General features: G+C 34.5%; 2 protein-coding genes across 4 annotated transcripts; both read left to right on the top strand.

Annotated features, from left to right (window-relative positions):
- The first annotated feature begins 7 nt into the window (after positions 1–7).
- LOC149741307 (calumenin-like) lies at positions 8–1,640 on the top strand. Its single transcript, XM_089873588.1, has one exon. It carries the CDS (start codon positions 11–13, stop codon positions 938–940), a length of 930 nt encoding a protein of 309 aa, XP_089729714.1. The 5' UTR covers positions 8–10; the 3' UTR covers positions 941–1,640.
- A 1,307-nt stretch (positions 1,641–2,947) lies between these two features.
- Positions 2,948–18,344, top strand: LOC149741306 (uncharacterized). 3 transcript variants are annotated; one of them, XM_089873382.1, is made up of 33 exons: positions 2,948–3,327; positions 3,391–3,532; positions 3,623–3,736; positions 4,162–4,338; positions 4,508–4,585; positions 4,700–4,755; positions 4,978–5,065; positions 5,444–5,584; positions 5,742–5,815; positions 5,932–7,015; positions 7,373–7,569; positions 7,958–8,102; positions 8,405–8,518; positions 8,704–8,874; positions 9,204–9,338; positions 9,703–9,807; positions 10,352–10,442; positions 10,636–10,707; positions 10,918–10,967; positions 11,286–11,576; positions 11,855–11,968; positions 12,471–12,563; positions 12,839–12,916; positions 13,419–13,508; positions 14,069–14,127; positions 14,561–14,636; positions 15,173–15,231; positions 15,670–15,832; positions 16,192–16,327; positions 16,705–16,780; positions 17,060–17,171; positions 17,460–17,595; positions 18,027–18,344. In XM_089873382.1, the coding sequence occupies exons 1-33, from the start codon at positions 3,185–3,187 to the stop codon at positions 18,122–18,124; spliced, it is 4,758 nt and encodes a 1,585-aa protein (XP_089729508.1). In that variant the 5' UTR covers positions 2,948–3,184; the 3' UTR covers positions 18,125–18,344. The 3 variants fall into 3 exon arrangements, with proteins under 3 accessions (XP_089729508.1, XP_089729505.1, XP_089729497.1); XM_089873379.1 differs by having other exon boundaries at positions 9,697–9,807; positions 10,639–10,707; XM_089873371.1 differs by having other exon boundaries at positions 9,697–9,807.
- The last annotated feature ends 234 nt before the right edge of the window (positions 18,345–18,578 follow it).

The following is an 18,578-nucleotide window of genomic DNA, read 5'->3' as shown; positions in this document are numbered from 1 at the left end:
TCCTTAAACAATGAAGGGTTTAGTGGTGTTACTTATGTGCACTGTAGCTTTTGCTGCAGTTGCAAAAAAAGAAAGAGTTCTGGATCAAAAACTTAGCGACAAAGAGCCGGGTTCTCCAGATTATGATCATGAGGCGTTTCTTGGTAAAGATCAAGCACAAGAGCATGATGAACTGCCGGAAGAAGAGAGCAAAAGACGACTCGGGATCATTGTTGATCAAGTAGACAAGGATGGTAATCAAAACATCACGGAACAAGAACTTGTGGATTGGATCAAGTTCACACAAAAGAGATACATCCGGGAGGATTCAAATAAGCAGTTCCTTCAGCATGACACAAACAAAGATGGAAAGATTGAATGGGACGAGTACAAGGAGGCAACCTATGGGTTTATGGAGGAGCAAGCAAATCAGGATGAAGAGGATGGCTTCAGTTATAAAAAGATGATTGATCGTGATCATAAGAGGTTTCAAGCTGCTGATGGAGACAAGAACGGAAATTGCAATGAAGAGGAGTTCCGAGCATTCCTGCATCCAGAGGAGTATGATCATATGAAGGAGATCGTTACCAAGGAAACCATGGATGATATTGACAAGAACAGTGATGGTTTTGTGGATCTCAAAGAGTACATCGGTGACATGATCAGTGAAGATGAGAGTGAAGGAGAGAAGCCGGATTGGGTTGTGGTGGAGGAGCAGCAGTTCCATGAGCACAGGGACAAAGATAAAGACGGGAAACTGAACTTGGAGGAGGTCCGTGATTGGATCATGCCATCAGATTACGATCACGCAGTTGCAGAAGCAAAGCATCTTGTCCATGAGTCAGATGATGACAAAGACGGTTCTCTCAGCAAAGAAGAAATTCTTGCTCATCACGATAAGTTTGTTGGTTCCCAAGCCACAGACTGGGGTGAAGCTTTAAAACGCCATGACGAGTTCTAAACCATGACCCTGTTTGACTCTCTAGAACTTTTTCATTTCTATCAGTTTTGCCTTGAAACTCACAACAACCATAGCTAGATTTTTCGTTTTAGTCACAGAGTTTATGTAACTGCCTTGTTTGAATAAGTCCCAACTCCCAACTTAAATAGTATGGTCATTTATATAAGTGTTATTTTTACTTTTTTAGATACATGTTGAACTACAATACAAAGTGAAGCAAGTTATATTCCAGCTAGCATTATAAGCTGCATAACATTCTGAGATTTTCTGGTGGCCTTTAGTATTACAAAACATATATAATATGTTGTTTTTTGACTAAAACAAATAGTTTTCCTGCAGTGACTTTCATATTAAAAACTTAAGTTCAGTGCCATAATACACATGATCAAAACAACATTCTGTAATAATTAGTAGTTACATATCTAGCTTGCCTTAAAACTATTTCGTTTTTTTTTTTTAATTTTGAACCGTTTATTGGATTTTTATGGAGGCGCATTTGGGTGTGGGTGAAATTTGTTGCTATTACACAACTGCCTTTACTCTAAAATGTCAATATGTTAATCTTTGGATGTGCAATTACTGCCTGCATTTTATTGGACACTCATTCGATCATTGCACAAATCCGAGTAAGATTTGATATACAACCGGTAAACTCGTATTTTACACAACGGTTTTCAATAAAAGTGTTGGAATTTGAAAAGTTGTAATTTATTTATTTTGTGGACGTATAAGTGTTTCCTCGGGCAAGACACTTAACGGCATTTGCTCCAACCCAGTGTTTATTAATAGGTTGCGCGAATTATCAGCTACACATTAAAAAATGAAAAAATCCTCAAAAACTATTTACAAAGTAAGACATTATGAATCCAAAAAAAATGCTGAAGATCATAGGAAGTATCGGCCACAGTTGGCTCAAATCACATCAGAGGGCAACCATGATTTAAAGGAACATTAATTTGACCACCTGCTCGATGTAGGCTGCGGCCCCGGCCAGTCAGCCAATGTTAAAACAAGTTTTCCCACGTGACCTACAAAACTTGAATCGCGGAAGAACTTCCGGTTGATGACGCAAGTGTTGACGTCATCACAGCTGGAACTTCTGTACACTGGTTTGACAGAGAAACGTTTTTTAAAGAAGTAGACCGAGTTTTGAAACCTGGTGGTCGTTTGGTATTGTTCGTATACTGGACAGTGGACACCGCGCGTATAGCCTACCCTATTGACATTCCTGGGCAATTAAACTATAATCCCAATATAGTTTCTAACGAACTTCTGGCGATTACCACCACGGCTTTTCTGAGAAAAATAATCCTTGCAAACTTGAATGGTTACTCTAAGATTTTTCACAAAATTTCATACGAAGATAAACGTAGATTTGACACGATTTCTTCGGACTATTTCTGTTCCTTAGAAGATCCGAAGACACTCACGACTGTTATATGAAGGATAAAAGGAGAGAATTTACTTATCTTCCGGAAGAAGTGAGGAACAAGAAGATATTAGAAGCTGGCGCGTTTCTGAACAGATAACAAAAACACTGAGAAGTGCGTGGGGTTGCATAGATAAGAATGATGCAGATGTTCGCGTGAAAGCTGTGTACGACTTTCATGCCATGATTGCTCGAAAGCCACAGTTATAAAACATTGCGCGTGCTTTCTGTGTTGTGGCTAATTGTATATATGTGTTGCGGAACATAGTTTGAATTGTAATTGCGCTTTGATTTATTTTAGAAATTAATTCTACATTTTTTTCATAATCCAGAAGACAAATAAAATATGTTATACAACGTTCACTAATTTTTCATGTTGCAAATACAGGACTCGTACAAACGAAATTGGTATCTTCAGGGAAAATGCAAGAAGTAACCAGTTTAGGGAAAAGCGCTTTCAAAAGAGGCCTTTACAGGTGGAAAGTAAGTTGTAACAACAACATGTATTTTTCAACACTCTATTTCTAAAGGATGCGTTGAGTTTGTGTAAGCCTTGAGGTTAAAATAAGACACCTTCTGGGTTTTGTAATATTGTATTAAACTAGCACAGGACATGGGCTTCGTAACCGGCAACCACAAAGTTGGTAAAGATGTTGGGCAACCCTAATAATGCTGATAGCAAATTCGATTCGTCTTGTCACGTGATTTTGGGCGCGCTTTCGTTGTAAACGTTGTTCTCTCTCTTTTGAATTGTGCAAGCTAGTATGCAAGTTATGTTTTGCGTCTAAAAGTTGGTATTATTTCTTTGGTTGCATATGAGTAGGAAACCAGGCATGAATAAGAAAACGGATACATTGAAAGTTATCGTTAGTGATGTTGCAAATGTAAACCCAAGCGTGTTTTACGTACATTTGGTGAAAGAACGTCAACTTTTGACGAAGCTTCAACATGATTTAAAGTAAAAATTTAAAAAAATCAATCAACCACAGTAATACATAATAATACATATCTATGTTTACAGTCAAGTTTATTGTCAAAGCTGGAAAAGGAAGTTTCGTTTCGAGAATAAGATAAAACCTGGAGACACATGTGTTGCTTATTATCTACCAGATCACTTGTGGTACAGAGCTGAGATCATAAATGTTGACAAAAACACTGCACAGGTTCTAATCCTAAGTTGCCATCAAGAAATTTATAAATCTATACGATATACAGCTGGTCCAAATACAAACCAAATACAAACTATTTTTCAGGTTGTTTACTTGGATTATGGGAACCTGGGTGAAGTTGATGTTGAAGATTTACGCAAACTTATTTCTCCTTTTGATCAGTTGCCGTTTTATGCTGTGAAATGTTCATTATACGGGGTAGGAACTAATAATTAGTTAACTCATATTGGCCTTTGTCCGTACTGGCATTGATTTTGTCATAAGAATGTAGGGTTTGATGTTAGGCATTGATACCGGGCGTATGGGTTCTTGGGGATAAGTCCCTTTACAGGCATTTCTTGGGGATTGGGCTAAATTTGACCTAAATCCTAAATTTTAAAGCATCTCACCCGTAATAGCATAGAATAAAACTGAAATTTATTTAATCGCTCCAACCCAGTAGTCACTAATGGGTTGGTTTCTAAATGAATCACTAAATTGTTAGCCATACAGAAAAAATCAGTTACCCACAAAGTTACATATGTGGTAACTTGTAAGCTGGCAGGAGGTCTATCAACACTTGTGTTATAACGACTGTCCAATGCAAGAATATAGTGGGTTACATTAAGTTATAACTTTTCCAGATATCACCATGTGTTAGTGATGGTGTCACCAATGTTGATACTTGGTCTTCTGCTGCCAAGTGTTGGTTTGAGGAATCTTTATTGAACAAAACATTTTCTGCTTATTTCCCTTTTCGAAAAATCAGAAGTTCTACGGGAGTTTCTAAGATTGTTCTATTCTACCCTGACTTGTCTAAAGTTGGTGCTTCAAAGCTAAATATATTACAACAGATTAGTTGCTAAGCAAATCTTAAATTTGCATACATAAAAATAATTAATTCCCACCAACATATCAATGTAGTCTTTTTAAATTTGAAAAATTTCAAAGAAATAAAATAGGCCAAATAACTTAAATCATCTTTTTCAGACGGTGCAAGACGTCATAGTTTCACTTGGTTTTGGTTTTAAAACAGAAGACAGTTGCAAAGAACCTTTAGATTTAGAGGTAGTGTTGTGTTACATTGATGGTGTAGAACAAATATTTAGTGCTTATGGTAATTAATGCACTTGTTATGGAAAAAGTTGAAAAAAAAACTTTTATTGGTATTATTTTGCACAGATTGGCAGCAGTTCCTCGTCATTAAAACTCTCAGATCTATCATCTACTGAATACAGGTTGGTTAAAAAGTTGATCAATAAATGTAATGATTTTGGCGGCAGAACAGTTTCTATAACATATTTTTTACACTTCGAGCCCGCGTATGGGTTACCACGTATATAAGGTTGTGAGTGATTAGTTTTTATTATTTGTATGACTCACAGTTTGGACAACCCATTAGTGACCACTGAGTTTGAGCAATTTTCCTTGATAACCAAAACTATTAAATTCTGCAACAGGTCCTTTTGCAAATCAAGCGAAAATATTTTGACTGCTGGTTCTCTTCCAAATGATATCACATGTGATGATTTCCAAAGCCAGTTTGAGGTATTCACATTGAATTATAAAGTAACCTGGTCTTACTTTTGCCAAATGGCAGACTCAAGTTGAGAAAAAAACTTTTTAGCTAAAAGAACCAAAAATAAGTTCATACGTAAGATTATTAAAGGTGGATATAAACCAAAAACCAATAGATAGGGTTATTGTTTAAATAGCTGGTAAGCTTGTTTAATCCAACTTTGGGAATTTTCATGAATAATTGTTGTGCATTTTTAAAGTTTTTTTAAACGTTATAATACAGGTGTCTTATCTTATTTAAGACACTTATTATTCGTGCCCGCTTACGAGTTACTGCATTGTCTGCATATGTAACTTTGTTAGTGATTATTTTTTGAAATGTTTCTTTTAATTTTTATGTTATAATAGACACGGAGCTTGCCTGTTGTTTACCCATCCACCCATATTGGTTCCTTGGTACAAAGAAGTAATTCAGGATGTGAAGTGTTTGAAGTAATGACAAAAAGTAAACAAGAAAGAACTGCGTATGCCCTGGAAGTTAGTACTGAGGTATGAACACAGGGGCACAGCCAGAAAATTTTGTGGTTTCAACTTCCAAAATATAGGGGAGGTACTTTTCCAAGTGTAAAGCATTAGCCCATGAAAAAACAAAAATTCATAAGTCAAAAATTGTTTTAAAAAAATTGCCAAATATTGTTTGTTGCAGCATGAAAAGAGTTGCATGAAAGAGGATTACTGGGACTTAGAGTCTGCTAAATTTTATAAACCAAGAAAATGCAGGTAAAATATATAATAGTCATCTTCAAAATATAGCCACCAAATATATGACATGGCACTTCAAAGCCACTAAAATCCACGACATTAGCCAGAGCCAACTTTTTGTGTTTGTATTTCAGAACTGATCAATGTTATAAACCTTTACAAAGCAACTCAAAGAGCAAAAAAGCTACAGGGAAGTCTGAACAAAATTTTGAGCACAGAAATAGAACGGAAATTCCGATCATTTTAAAATATTGGAAAGAGACAACTACTGAAGAAATTAATAAACTCATGGCCAAAAAACAAGCACAAGTATCAGAAACAGTGCCTGTAGTTGATAACCAAAAGAAAGCAGATGTTTTACCAAGTTCACAACAAACTAAATATGCAAAACTCAGTCCAACAACAGTAAGCATTTTTTCCGCAGAACTACTGAATAAAAACAACGGGAAAAAGGTCAGAAATTCTGTGCAAAACAACAACAAAATTACAAAACGGAACTTTGACAGTGTACCAAGAAGATTTGAAAAAAGATTTGCAAATCAGAAAAGTGTTTTTGGAAACACAAAGAAGGAAGAAAATCCAAAACATCGGGTTAAAAATACAAGTCAAAAAGAAAACCAAAAAAGTGCTGTGAAAAACACAAAGCAAGAAATTCAAAAAGGGTTTGTTAAAAATTCAAAGCAAGATGAAGAACAAAAAAATATTGTAAAAAATTCTAAGCAAGAAGAAACTTCAGTTGTGAGGCCCACAGAAACGATATTAAATTCTATTAAAAATTCAAAACAAGAAGAAAATCAAAAAAGTGTTGTTAAAACCACAAACCAAGAAAAGAATTCAGTTATGAAGCTAACAGAGAAGACACAAAACTCTGGTAATAACACAAAAGAAGAAGAAAATATGAATGTAATGCTGAGTGAGATACCCCATGCTGACTACATGGACATAAAAGGTAAATTCGACAGGGATAAAAGTCCACAAGAAAAATATCCAACACCAAATGCAATCAGTAAATCTGGAGAGCCAACACCAGCAAAAAATGATACAATTGCCAAAGTAGCACAAACAGTTGGGACTCCTGCAGGTCAATGTACTCTAACTGTTGAACCAAGTAGAGGGACAACTGGAAAAAAAGAGAAATTATTTTTAGAGCAAAATAAAATTTCTGGCGACAATCAGTCTCACAAGAAACTTGATGAGGTTGATGCATCTATTATTAAAGTAAGGATAATTTTTTGCTTGTTTTAAGGAATTTACAGTTTTTTGGATTGCATTACTTTGTTAAAAATATTTGTATTCAAAGTTATTAAGTTATTATTATTTATATGCATGGTACGGCAACACAAAGTTAAAGTAGAGTAACATTGCACGCATAGTTGTAGTGGATAATTTGTTGATGATTGACTGTAACTGGGATTTGGATAGTCTATGGTGACCACTATGTTGTGCAAATGTCTGTTAAGTGTCTACACACCCATAATCCTGGTTGCATTAAGTCTCCAACCGAATCCGGTATTTTCCAGTCCAGAGGCATGCATTCTTAATCACTATATGTTAATTAACCATCTGATTTTCCAGTTAAATGAAGATGAATGTCCTATCATGGATCTTCCCGACACTAATTCAGAGAAGAAAAGTAAATCTATAAAAAATGAAGATTTAGTGAACGAAGATCTAGTTAATGTTGTTGTTTGCGATGTAAACAACCCAAGTTTTTTCCATGTTCAACTTTCCAATGCGAATGAAACATTGGAAAACCTTCAAAGAGAATTAAAGTAAGAATAACATTGGTGTCAATTTTATGTATCTGTTAAACTTTGTCATCTGTATGCTAATTCGGTTGTTTTGTTTTATACATATCGTGATTTGTGACTGTTACCATATATAATGTAACTTTGTAATTTATTGTATTTTTTTGTTTTTTTATCTTTGTTTTCTCATAGTTTGACAACCCATTGGTGACCACAGATTTGTATTCACTTTGGGTCTGTGCTGATTTCCAAAAATACAAACGCTCACACTGGTAGCCGCATTATGAGTTCAGTGAACTTTTATTTGGGTCTGTGCTGGTTTATGTCGGTTCCAGTTTAAAATATCATAAGTTTTGTCACTTTTGTGTCAAGCTCAGTGGAGTGTACCTATTAAATTCCTTTTGTGTTTTAGTGATTTCTACTCAGAGACCTGGTCAAAATCTCTCAGTTTTTCCACAATGCCATTGAAAAATACTGTGTGTGCTTCATTGTATGTTGATGGTGAATGGTACAGAGCTAAGATTATAAAATTTAATAAAAAAGATGAAACAATTTTGGTGGGTACACTGCAGCTACTAAATCAACTATTCTTTATTGTATGTTTATCTGCCACCACAGCAAGCTAGAAAATCAGGGAGGACATTACCTATTTTACTAAAAAAATGATCATTCAGTGCAATGTTTTGTAATTAATAAGGCAAAGAACAAGTTTAATTGTCTTTTATGTAAGGATACAAACACTTATCAGTATCGAGATTTGAACCCAGTATCTCTTGGTTATGAATTACGATTAAAGTGCCTATCCACTGAGCCACGGTGCCAGAAAAATTTTCAACGAATAATATTCTCATTTTCGCAGGTCAGTTATATTGATTATGGAAATATCTGTTATGTGAAGATGGAGGATTTGCGGCACATTCATTGCAAGTTTTTTGATGTGCCTTGTCAAGCAATACCTTGTTCTTTACATGGTGTAAGTATAGGATTATAACTATTTATGTGTTATTTTGTCAGCCATACAGAAAGCCGACAAAGTTATATTGGTAACTCAAAAGCTGGCACAAGGTGTATTAAGCAAAACACACTTTTGTTGTAACGACTGTCGTATTCCAACCATGCAGGTTTAAAGCAAATTACTTTCATTCATTCTATCTGTAGGTCGCACCAGCAACACACAGGTCTGGTGTAGTAAATGAAACTGGTTGGTCAGAATTCACCGTTTCATGGTTTGACCAACATACTCTTGGAAAAGAATTTTCGGCTAAATTTCACGACACAAGTGATCTTAATACAACTGAAGTGACACTCTACTACACTGACTTACCTCAGGTATAATGTTATTGGTTGTAATGGGTTGTTTATATTGTCTGCCATGCAGAAAAACAATCACCCACAAAGTTACATTTGTGGTAACCTGTAACCGGCCCTGTGTATGAAACAGTCAAGCAGAACACACACCAGTGTTATAACAACTTTCATTTTTCTGATAACATACATTTATTTAAGCAAAGTTACATACATTTAGGTGCATACTTTGCTTTTATACCCATTCAGTTTAACAAAATCACATATACACAATGACATGGATACACTTAAGTACAAACTTTGCATACATCCATTTAAACGAAATAAAACCTGTTTTTTCTTTCCCACTACAGAGTGACGTAAAGCTAAAAAGTGTAGCTGACACAATGGTGGTACTTGGCCATGCAAATTTTGACAACGAAACTTTAGGTAAAGTTAATACCAATGAATCCTGTTTAGATCAATGCCAAGCCATTACCAAAGCCAAGGTAGTTTTGATGTTTTCTATAAAAAAAACTGATATAGTTAACTTAAAATGACTGGTCTTGTGTGTTTTGCCCACTGCAGTATCTTCTTTCTTGTTACTGCAGTCTTTATTTTGTCAAGGCTTGAAGTTACTTTCCTTCATTCATCATTGTTACTAGCTTTTAAACTATAAGGTGTGCCACTCTGTAGATTATCACAAGTATTTATAATACCAAACTGTGGATGTTTTTAATGATTTTACCATAGGCCAAAATAGATTTTTTTCATTGTTAAGTTATATAATATACAGCACAAAATGTTAACTTATAAATTCTTATGTTAACGTACCCTAAAAAAACTGTAAAAAATACTTCAATTAAGGTACAGTGTGAAGAAAATGAAACCTATTCAAATACAAAGTCACACGTTTCATTAAATAAATCACCTTGTGAAAGTATACATGATGAAAATGAATTGATTTGTTCACCTTTGGTAAGTTATACTGTTTATGCTCTTGTTCAATGTGCACAATATGTTGAGTATTCTGTTATATATTGGTAAGGTCCTTTGGCAAAGCATGCCATGAGGCCTTGTGTTCAGGATTGAGCCAGAGTTGGTCTATGACCCTATGTCCCTATCATAGATTTACTGTTGTAGACTAGTATAGTATGGATAAAACATATAAATGTTACTTGCTTTATCCTCCCATAGCCAGAAAACAACAGTTGTTTAAACATCAGTTGTTTGTTCTTTTCATACATCGCGTGCCCGCTTTAAAGTTACCAAGTATGAAACTTTGTGGGTGATTGTGTTTTCGGTATGGCTGACAATTTAATCATCCCATTAATGGCTGCTGGGTTGAAGCAATTGCTATAAAGTGTTTTGCCGAAGGACACATAAGCCCACAATGGTAGCATATTGGCAGTGGAATCCGTATCAATATAAACTGATGTAAACGGAAAGGATTTATTTTGTTATAATGTTCTTAATTGTTACTCACTTCATATTTGTAATTAAAAATATCATTTCAACATAGGTTGTGCCACCAATAAAAAAAGACACGCCTACAAAACAAATGGAAGTTGAAAGCAATGATGATTTTAACAGTTTTATATTTTCTGAAAGAGGTTTGAAATAATTAGTAGTTTTAAACTAGTTTTACATTAAAAACATTGTATTAATATATAGTTCTTCTGAAATGTCCATGGCTAATTGGCTAATTGTCATAGAAAGCTAAAGTCGTCGGTAAAGAAATAAAAACATAACTTTGTGGTAAATGTTGCTGCAGTACATTTTTATGTATGTGCTTTATTTCACTAGAAGAGGTGGACAGATCACTTATTTCCACTACCAAGGTTGAGTTACCAAGCGAAACTAGTTCTCCAACTAATGGTATGTCTTTTATTGCTTCAAAATATGACAAAAGCAATATTTTAAAATGAATGCCTTTTACCACCTAAAATCATAAGATTTAAAAAAAGAAAAAAAGGGTGTATGTATGAACATAACATTAGTTGGACCTCATATATAAAGAATTTGTTTCAACAGTAATCATTATCATTTAAATTCTTGATAGATGGTTATATTATTCATTTATTACAGAATGTTTAGACGAATTTAAAACTGAGGTTTCAGACACAAACTCAAAGCAGGTCCGTAATTTATTAATTCGTGTTTTCAATATGGAATATTACTGTTTCCTAGATAGGCACTAATGGGTTGTTTAATTGTCAGCCATACAGAAATCAAAACCCACAATGTTACATAGGTGGTACTTTCTAAGCTGGCCCGAGGTGTATGAAACAGAACACCTGTGTTATAACAACTGTTAGTTTGTCGCCATGCAAGGATAAAGCAATTTATTTTCTTATGACAGTCATATTAAAAACATGAAACATACTTTTCACATATTAGTAAAGTTATAGCAACCTGGGGTAACCGACACGAGTTTCATTCATTCTGCTCTACAGACAAGCACACAAACCACTCCAACTAAACCACCATCAACACCAACCAATGATATGGTGAAAGTAAAACTATCCATGGTGGAAAATCCTTTCTCTTTTCAAATTCAAATTGAAGAGGATCAAAGCAGTCTTGACCGGTTACAACAGGAATTAAACTTGTTTTACTCCCAACCCTGGACCAGTAGGTTGCAGTTTAAAGATTTCCCAAGTTATGGGACTCGTTGTGTGGCTTTGTGCTCTGAGGTTTGGTACAGAGCATTTATTCTTGGTTTTCAAAGTCCCACCAGTGTGAAGGTAAGGGTTTGAACAGGGGTGTAACCAGTGGTGGCACTGGCAGTAGTGCAGTAATGGGGGCGCGATTATAATTTTTAGTATATATATTTGTCATCTTTTCTTTCAAAAACTTTCTTTTATGATTGAAATGTCTGCTATCAGGCATAATGTCAATAATGTTTTTACGGCTTATCTGGTAAAAGAAACATAGTGTATTTCTGGCGTTTTGTCTGCCATCTGGCGAGACTTTATTAGCAAATATATAAACAAAAGTTTTGATAATATTTTGAATTTCCCAGGTGCACTTATTGGATCATGGACGCAGTGAAACTGTCAACAAAGATGATATTTGTCCAATTTCAAGTCAATTCACATCAGAACCACCTTTTTCCATTCATTGCTGCTTATATGGGGTAAGCACAATTTGTTTTTTAGTTTTTTAGACATTTAACATGCTGTATGTGTTTGGACTATATATGTGTTTTGATAGTCACCTATATAATGAAAGCGAAGGGGTCGCGAGAATTTATCAATTTTACAAGTTACTGCATATATTATAATATACTATTAATTATAAAGGGTTGTGAAAAATTGAACTAAAAGCAGTCCGGAGCCAAAAAGTTTAAAAACCCCTGCAGTTTAAATCCTTACTTTTATGATTTCATAATTTTAAGTGTAGCGACCAGCGACCACCCTACTATCTTTCAACTAAATGTAAAACCATTCGTTTTATTCATTCATTTAATATGTTTTTACCTGTAGGCTTGTGTTAACAACTGATGTTTTGTTGCTATATCCTGTATTTTCGTTTAAAATATCTTTCAATCTTTTCGACTATATCGAAGAGACAAATAAAAGTTATTATCATAATATTCCTATATATATATCATATATATATAATATTTTTCTTCACAGATTCAACCATATATGAATGATTGGGGCAACACAAACAACATACTGGGTATATCATGCATATCATGGTTTCAATATCACACGGATAAACATGAGGTATTTATTTCAAAGTGTTTTGTGTGTGTGTCCTTGGGCAAGATACCCACAGCAATTGCTCTAACCTAGTGGTCACTAATTAGTTGTCCAAATTATCAGCCATACATTAAAAATATATGAAAAAAAAATCCAAAAAAATATTTACCCACAAAGTAACAGGTAACATACATGGTAACTGGTGAGCTCGCACAAGGTGTATTAACACCCGTGTTATAACGACTGTCGATTTATGGCCATGCAATAGTAAAGTAAGTTACACTCATTCATTCATATAGATCATGGCACAGTTTATTCCATTACCTGATGAAGACAACCCTGTTTGTACTCAGCTCTATTTCTCTACATTTGACCAGGTATGTAGAATATTACCTATCTGTTGCACTAGCACAGTAGCGCACCTACTTCTACCCCAGAGGATACGGGTTCAAGGCTCGATGCTGCGTCAATTGTCAGGGTATGTGTCCTTGGAAAAGACACTTGTCATAAAAATTTTCTCTAACCACTGGTCCGACTGGTTCCCTTATGGGTTGTCTAAATTATCAGTCATACACTAAAAATGAAGAAAACTTTCAAAAATTCCTGTGTAAGCTTGGCCATTGTTATAACAGCTGTCAGCTCTGTGCGAATATTGAGTATATATACATTGGGATATATAAGATTATTTATGTAAATAGATTTGGTTTGTCAAACTTTATGTGTCACAGGGTTTTTACCATAACATCTCATTTTTATATATTGAAATTTACTAACAGTCTTCTTTGTCTTCTTAACTCATAATAACTACAGTTGAGTTGCCAAATGTATTTAATATTTAAATAGTTTTGGAGTTGTTATAACGTGTTTGATTTTTCCCAGAATGGAAACAAATTACTATGGAACATATCCCACATAATGATGTTGCTTGGTTTGGCTTGTGTTGATCAAGATATAACTCCAGCAATAAAGGTAAATGCTTGTAGAATTCTAACTGTAATAAATTTCGCGAATCTAACTCTGATCTGAGTACTAAATAGTTCTTGTGATAAGAAATACAGTATTGTATAATAAAAAATATATATTCTGCTAAATGCATTGTCAGTCTCTTATTTATATAGACCATAAAATTGGTTGGATTTAATTTTTGACCGTTTTCTTTTGGTAGCATCAGATCCTTGCTTGTGTAAGTCTATATAAAAAGAAAAATAATATTTTTCAGAAAACATTTTGTTTACGATTTTGATTTAACAAAATAAAACAAAAACATTTGTGGTATGTAAAATACAGTAATTTGGAAAAGATGAGAGCGTAAAAAGTTTCTTTTAGCCATATGTTTTTTATAGAGTCTGGGTAACAGTATAGTATTTCTTTACATAACTTGTATTAATAATACATGTCCCCATTTTCAACTAACTTTTTTTGTGACTTTTTCTTGGCATTTAACACCAATGTGTTAGAAGATTTTACATGAATTCTTAATTTCTAAATTAATATTTTATTTCTCACATAACTGTATATCATGTTTGCAGTTACTTGATGAAAATATTGGTTCAAGTTCTCTCTCACCAACTTCATGCTTCTCTAAAGAGTAAGTTGTATTTATTGCTCTGCTGCTCGTGTGCTTGCATTGTAACCGAAAGATACTGGATTCAATATTTGATACTATTTGGTGTTATGGTAAAGTGGTTAGTGCGCTTGTCTCCAACCCATAAGTTAATGGTTTCAAAGCAAGTCACTGCTACCATTGTTTGGTGTACAAGTCTTTGGGCAAGAAACTTATCGGCAATTGCTCCAACCCAATGGTCACTACTGGGTTTTCTAAAATCTAAGTTATCAGCCATACAGAAAAAGCAATCACCCTTAAAGTTGCATACATGGTAACTCGTAAGCTGGCACGAGGTGTATGAAACAGTACACCGGTGTTATAACAACTGTCGTTTCCCGTCCATGCAAGGATAAAAATGTTCAATTTACCATTAACGTTACAAAAAATATTTCATAACTTTCTTGTTTTACAAAAGTGAATATTCTGTGGATGTTTTGAAAGATTCTGGTGAAAATGAAAATTCGTTTTCAAATGTTCAGAAATCTCTGGCAGTAAGTTAGTACTGATTGAATTTTTAAAAGCATTTGTTAAAAAGTGTGGCTCTTAAACCTTTAAAAACTTTTTGTCAGGTGTAAGTGTCACAATATTTTTTAATAATTTTTTTCTTTCGTTTTACACCTAATAAAACCAGTTAATAAAACTTTCGTTTTACAGTTGATTAAACTTTCGTTTTACAGTTAATTAAACTTTCGTTTTACAGTTAATTTCCATGTTTTTGCTTTTCTATATTTTCAGATTTTATCGCAACCGTAAAACAAAAAATATATATAGTACTCTGGGGAAAGATGGGACACCTTTAGCATATAATATCCAAATACCCTGATCGTGGTTTAAACGATTATTAACAGTCTATGGAAGTTGTGGGAATACGGTTTATTAATTCTTTGAATGTTCTTTGTTTACTGAAATGAGACGAGAAAATAGAGCGAAAAGATGTCCCAACTTCCCCCACCCTACCATATTATGTTAAACACAATAAAATATCATTAGAAACAACTGCATACAAATATTTTGAACTTAATTATAGGATTCACTGCCACAATATTGGAACCCAATGGCGGAAGATTTTAATTCGAATCGAAATAAGTAAGAATGAGTTTTTCTCTCTACGTACACATGGTTTAGGTCCTACATCGCGCTATAGGGCATGAGATTTAGGCCAGGTTGGCTCATTACCCTGACACCCAGGGTGCTAAAACTTATTATTGACCACTGGGTTTAAACATAACTCGTTAAGTATCTTGCCTATTCCTACTTCTGACCCGGAGGTAATGGGTACAAGGCTTGACTGCTATCTTTGGTGGGTGCATGTGTTCTTGTGCAAGACATTTAACAGCAGTTTTTCCAACCTAGTGGTTCCTTATGGGTTGTTTAAATTTTAACCTTACGCTAAAAACAATCACCCTCAAAGTTAAACATGCCATAAGATATCTTAAGCAGGCGCGAGGTGTGTGAATCAAAAACACCTGTGTTGGCCAGCAAGGATAAAAAAAATCACATTTACTTAAATAGTTTATTTACTAGCTATGCTACAAACACCGACGATGCATGTGTGGCAGTGGAAAACGTGGACACTTGCGCAAAAATCTGCAAGTATTATCAGAAAGGAGATTGCTGGAGGGGAGATAAATGCGCATGGGAACATATACCGTGTGATACACAGCTACTTGCTAACGAATCCACCAAGGTAAGGCTAACATTTTCTTTACAAATAGCTTTGATTTTTATAAAATTCCAGGGGTTGCAATGGAACAATACTGTATAATGTTTCAACTTTGGTTTTTATTTTTGTAAGGACTTTTAAAGGGAAATTACTTTTTTACTTGGAAAATCCACGGGTTGCTGCAACTTCTGCTAAATTCTTAATATAGGCTTGCATGGTCTTATAACCACATTTTTTAAAATTCAAACATTTTTAAAAATTTTTCTTGGACAGGAAAATACAATAAAATCTTGTCCCGTCTCACCCCACCCTAATATATATTAAAACAGGTCTAATCAATGTGCACGTAGTTTTAACTCTTCCAGTAAGCCCCCACTCCTCAGGTGTTATCATACCATAGTATGTCCCATGAGACGTTAGAAGCAGATACTTGTGCCATTGTACGTGTCATAATGCTGCTTAAGGACAGAGACTTTTATGCTCATGTGATAAAAAAATCAACGACAAACTTTACACAAGGTAAAAAGATAACTTGAATGGATAATGAATGTAACTTGCTTTATTTTCTCGTGGTGGGACAATAACACTCGTTATAATACAGGTGTTCATACACTTCGTGTTTGTACAACCTATGCCTCTTACAAGTTACCATGCATGTAACTTTATCGTAATGGTTTTTTAAAATTGCTAACAGTTTAGACAACCCATTAGTGACCACTGGGTTGGAGCAATTGTCGAAAAATGTATTGAATTTGTTTCTATTTAATGCTAATAAAGATTGTTCACCTGTTGGGCAAAAAACTTTTTTTTTTGTAAAGATTATTCAATTTGGTTAAACTAACTTAACAATCTACCTTAACCAACATTATTAATTTAAAACTATTTTAACAAAACAGATTTCTCTTCGGTGCCTGAAAAGTTGTTGGAGTTGACAAAAGATATGAAGACCTATTATTCAAAAAATAGAAGAATGTATGTTCAAGGTTTTGTTTTAATTATCCGTACGTGACGAAGCAAAGACAGTTGTTATTTCGTGCACTTTATGAGTTACCACTTATGTAACTTTGTTGGTGATTATGTTTCTTTGCACAACCTATAAGACATCATTGGCTTGTAGCATACACTTAAATATCTCCACAAGTCCACAATAGTAGAGCAATTGAACCCACAACCTCCAGTTACGATATATATGCACTATAACCACTGTTCCACGGCACTGAACAGCTTTATATGATTTCTATTTTGAATCAGGTTTGGCCCTGTAGTTCCCACATGTGGTGAAATGTTTGTCGTCATTCATGAATTAACATTTTGTCGGATTGCCGTGTTACAACTGAGTTCTTTTACCAGCATCAGAGTAAAGGTAATAGTAACTAGTGACACATTCGCTTATTTCTTCCTTATATGAATTAATATAAGTTATTATCCGCCATAACACCGTTGTCTGTTTTACACACCTTATATTCGCTTATGAGTTTCCGCCATGTCACTCTGTGGATGGCAATTGTCTTTAAGTGTCTTGTCCAAGGTCACATACGGCCACAATGGTGGCACCACAAGCCTTGAACCTATTACCTCTTAAGTTATATGCAGGCTTGCTACCACTGTGCCACAGCGCTGGTAACCAAATCTTTAAATGTTTATTACACAGGTTTACTTGGTAGATTATGGGACAACACTCTGGCTTAACACAGACAAGTTGCTTCCAATGGTTGAAGCTTTTATTCATCTGCCAGCACAAGCTGTTCATTGCACAAATATATTTGAACATTCAATTATTAAAAAAGGTATCAAGTTTCTACAGTAATTAATAGTGTAGTAGGGTTGGGTAAGACGGGACGTGTTTTCTTTTTCTTTTCTTGTCTCATTTGGTAGTAAACATTCTCAAAGATGGTTGTTAATTGTTTAAAATTTGCTCAGGAAATATATGATATATAATATATATATAGTAGGATGGGGGGAGATGGGACACTTTTAGCACGTAATATCAAAATATCCTTATTGTGTTTTAAACAATTAACAACGTCTATGGGAGTTGTAAAGATGCGATTTTGTAATTCTTATAATTTTCTTTGTTTACTACTAAATGAGACAATAAAATAAAATGATTGTGTGTCCCATCTTTTCCCACCCTACTATACCTACTAACGATATCCCAACTTACCCCATAGTATTATATGTTATTTTCCAACAACATTAGGTATTATTATTTGTGCAGTGGCCAACATGGAGACTTATGCAGTTCGAGTTTGGGAAAGTTTGCCAGTTGTGGATTCTCCGGTTCCACTTACACTGTTGTTCAAAATTTCCAATTAGTGAATTTAGTTTGCTTTTTTTCTTTCTTTTTTAGTTCTTAATCATGCTTTTGTTTATATAGTGATCTTTTAATTTTTACCTCATTTTTTGTATGCCATTTTATCATGTTTCATTTCTTTTGTTCCAATTTCGTTTATCAGTATTTTCTTTCATCTGTTTTCGAACCAAAAAAATAAAACAAAGGAATGACTTGTAGTGTGTGATATACAGCACTAACTCGCATGCTCACCCATTCTTGGCTAAATTATATAGGGACGAGCAAATGAAGACGCCGGAAATTTATAGGAAGTGTTGAGTATAGAGAACAACGTAGCAGGTAGGACATGGGTGCATAACAACACCTAACCACTCCTTTAGTGGCGGCATTTCGTGTCTCATATTTCCGATATGCCATGGAGTTGATGTGATGCAGTGTTGTCTATGCTTTGTTCTGGTTGAAGTACAGACTGACCCA

Source organism: Ciona robusta, chromosome 1 (genome assembly GCF_009617815.1).
Source record: "Ciona robusta chromosome 1, ASM961781v2".
In the NCBI taxonomy this organism is placed as follows: Eukaryota; Metazoa; Chordata; class Ascidiacea; order Phlebobranchia; family Cionidae; genus Ciona; species Ciona robusta.
The sequence above is the reverse complement of the archived record's forward strand: the minus strand, read 5'-3'. Positions and strand labels throughout refer to the sequence as shown.

What these genes read in the sequence shown, in the direction of transcription:
- LOC149741307 (XM_089873588.1), top strand. Translation starts at nt 11, where the DNA reads ATGAAGGGTTTAGTGGTGTTACTTATGTGCACTGTAGCTTTTGCTGCA.
- LOC149741306 (XM_089873371.1), top strand. Translation starts at nt 3,185, where the DNA reads ATGAGTAGGAAACCAGGCATGAATAAGAAAACGGATACATTGAAAGTT. An exon ending in ATTTCCAAAGCCAGTTTGAG is followed by an intron (nt 5,066 to 5,443) that starts GTATTCACATTG and finishes ATGTTATAATAG; the next exon opens with ACACGGAGCTTGCCTGTTGT. An exon ending in TTGATGCATCTATTATTAAA is followed by an intron (nt 7,016 to 7,372) that starts GTAAGGATAATT and finishes CTGATTTTCCAG; the next exon opens with TTAAATGAAGATGAATGTCC.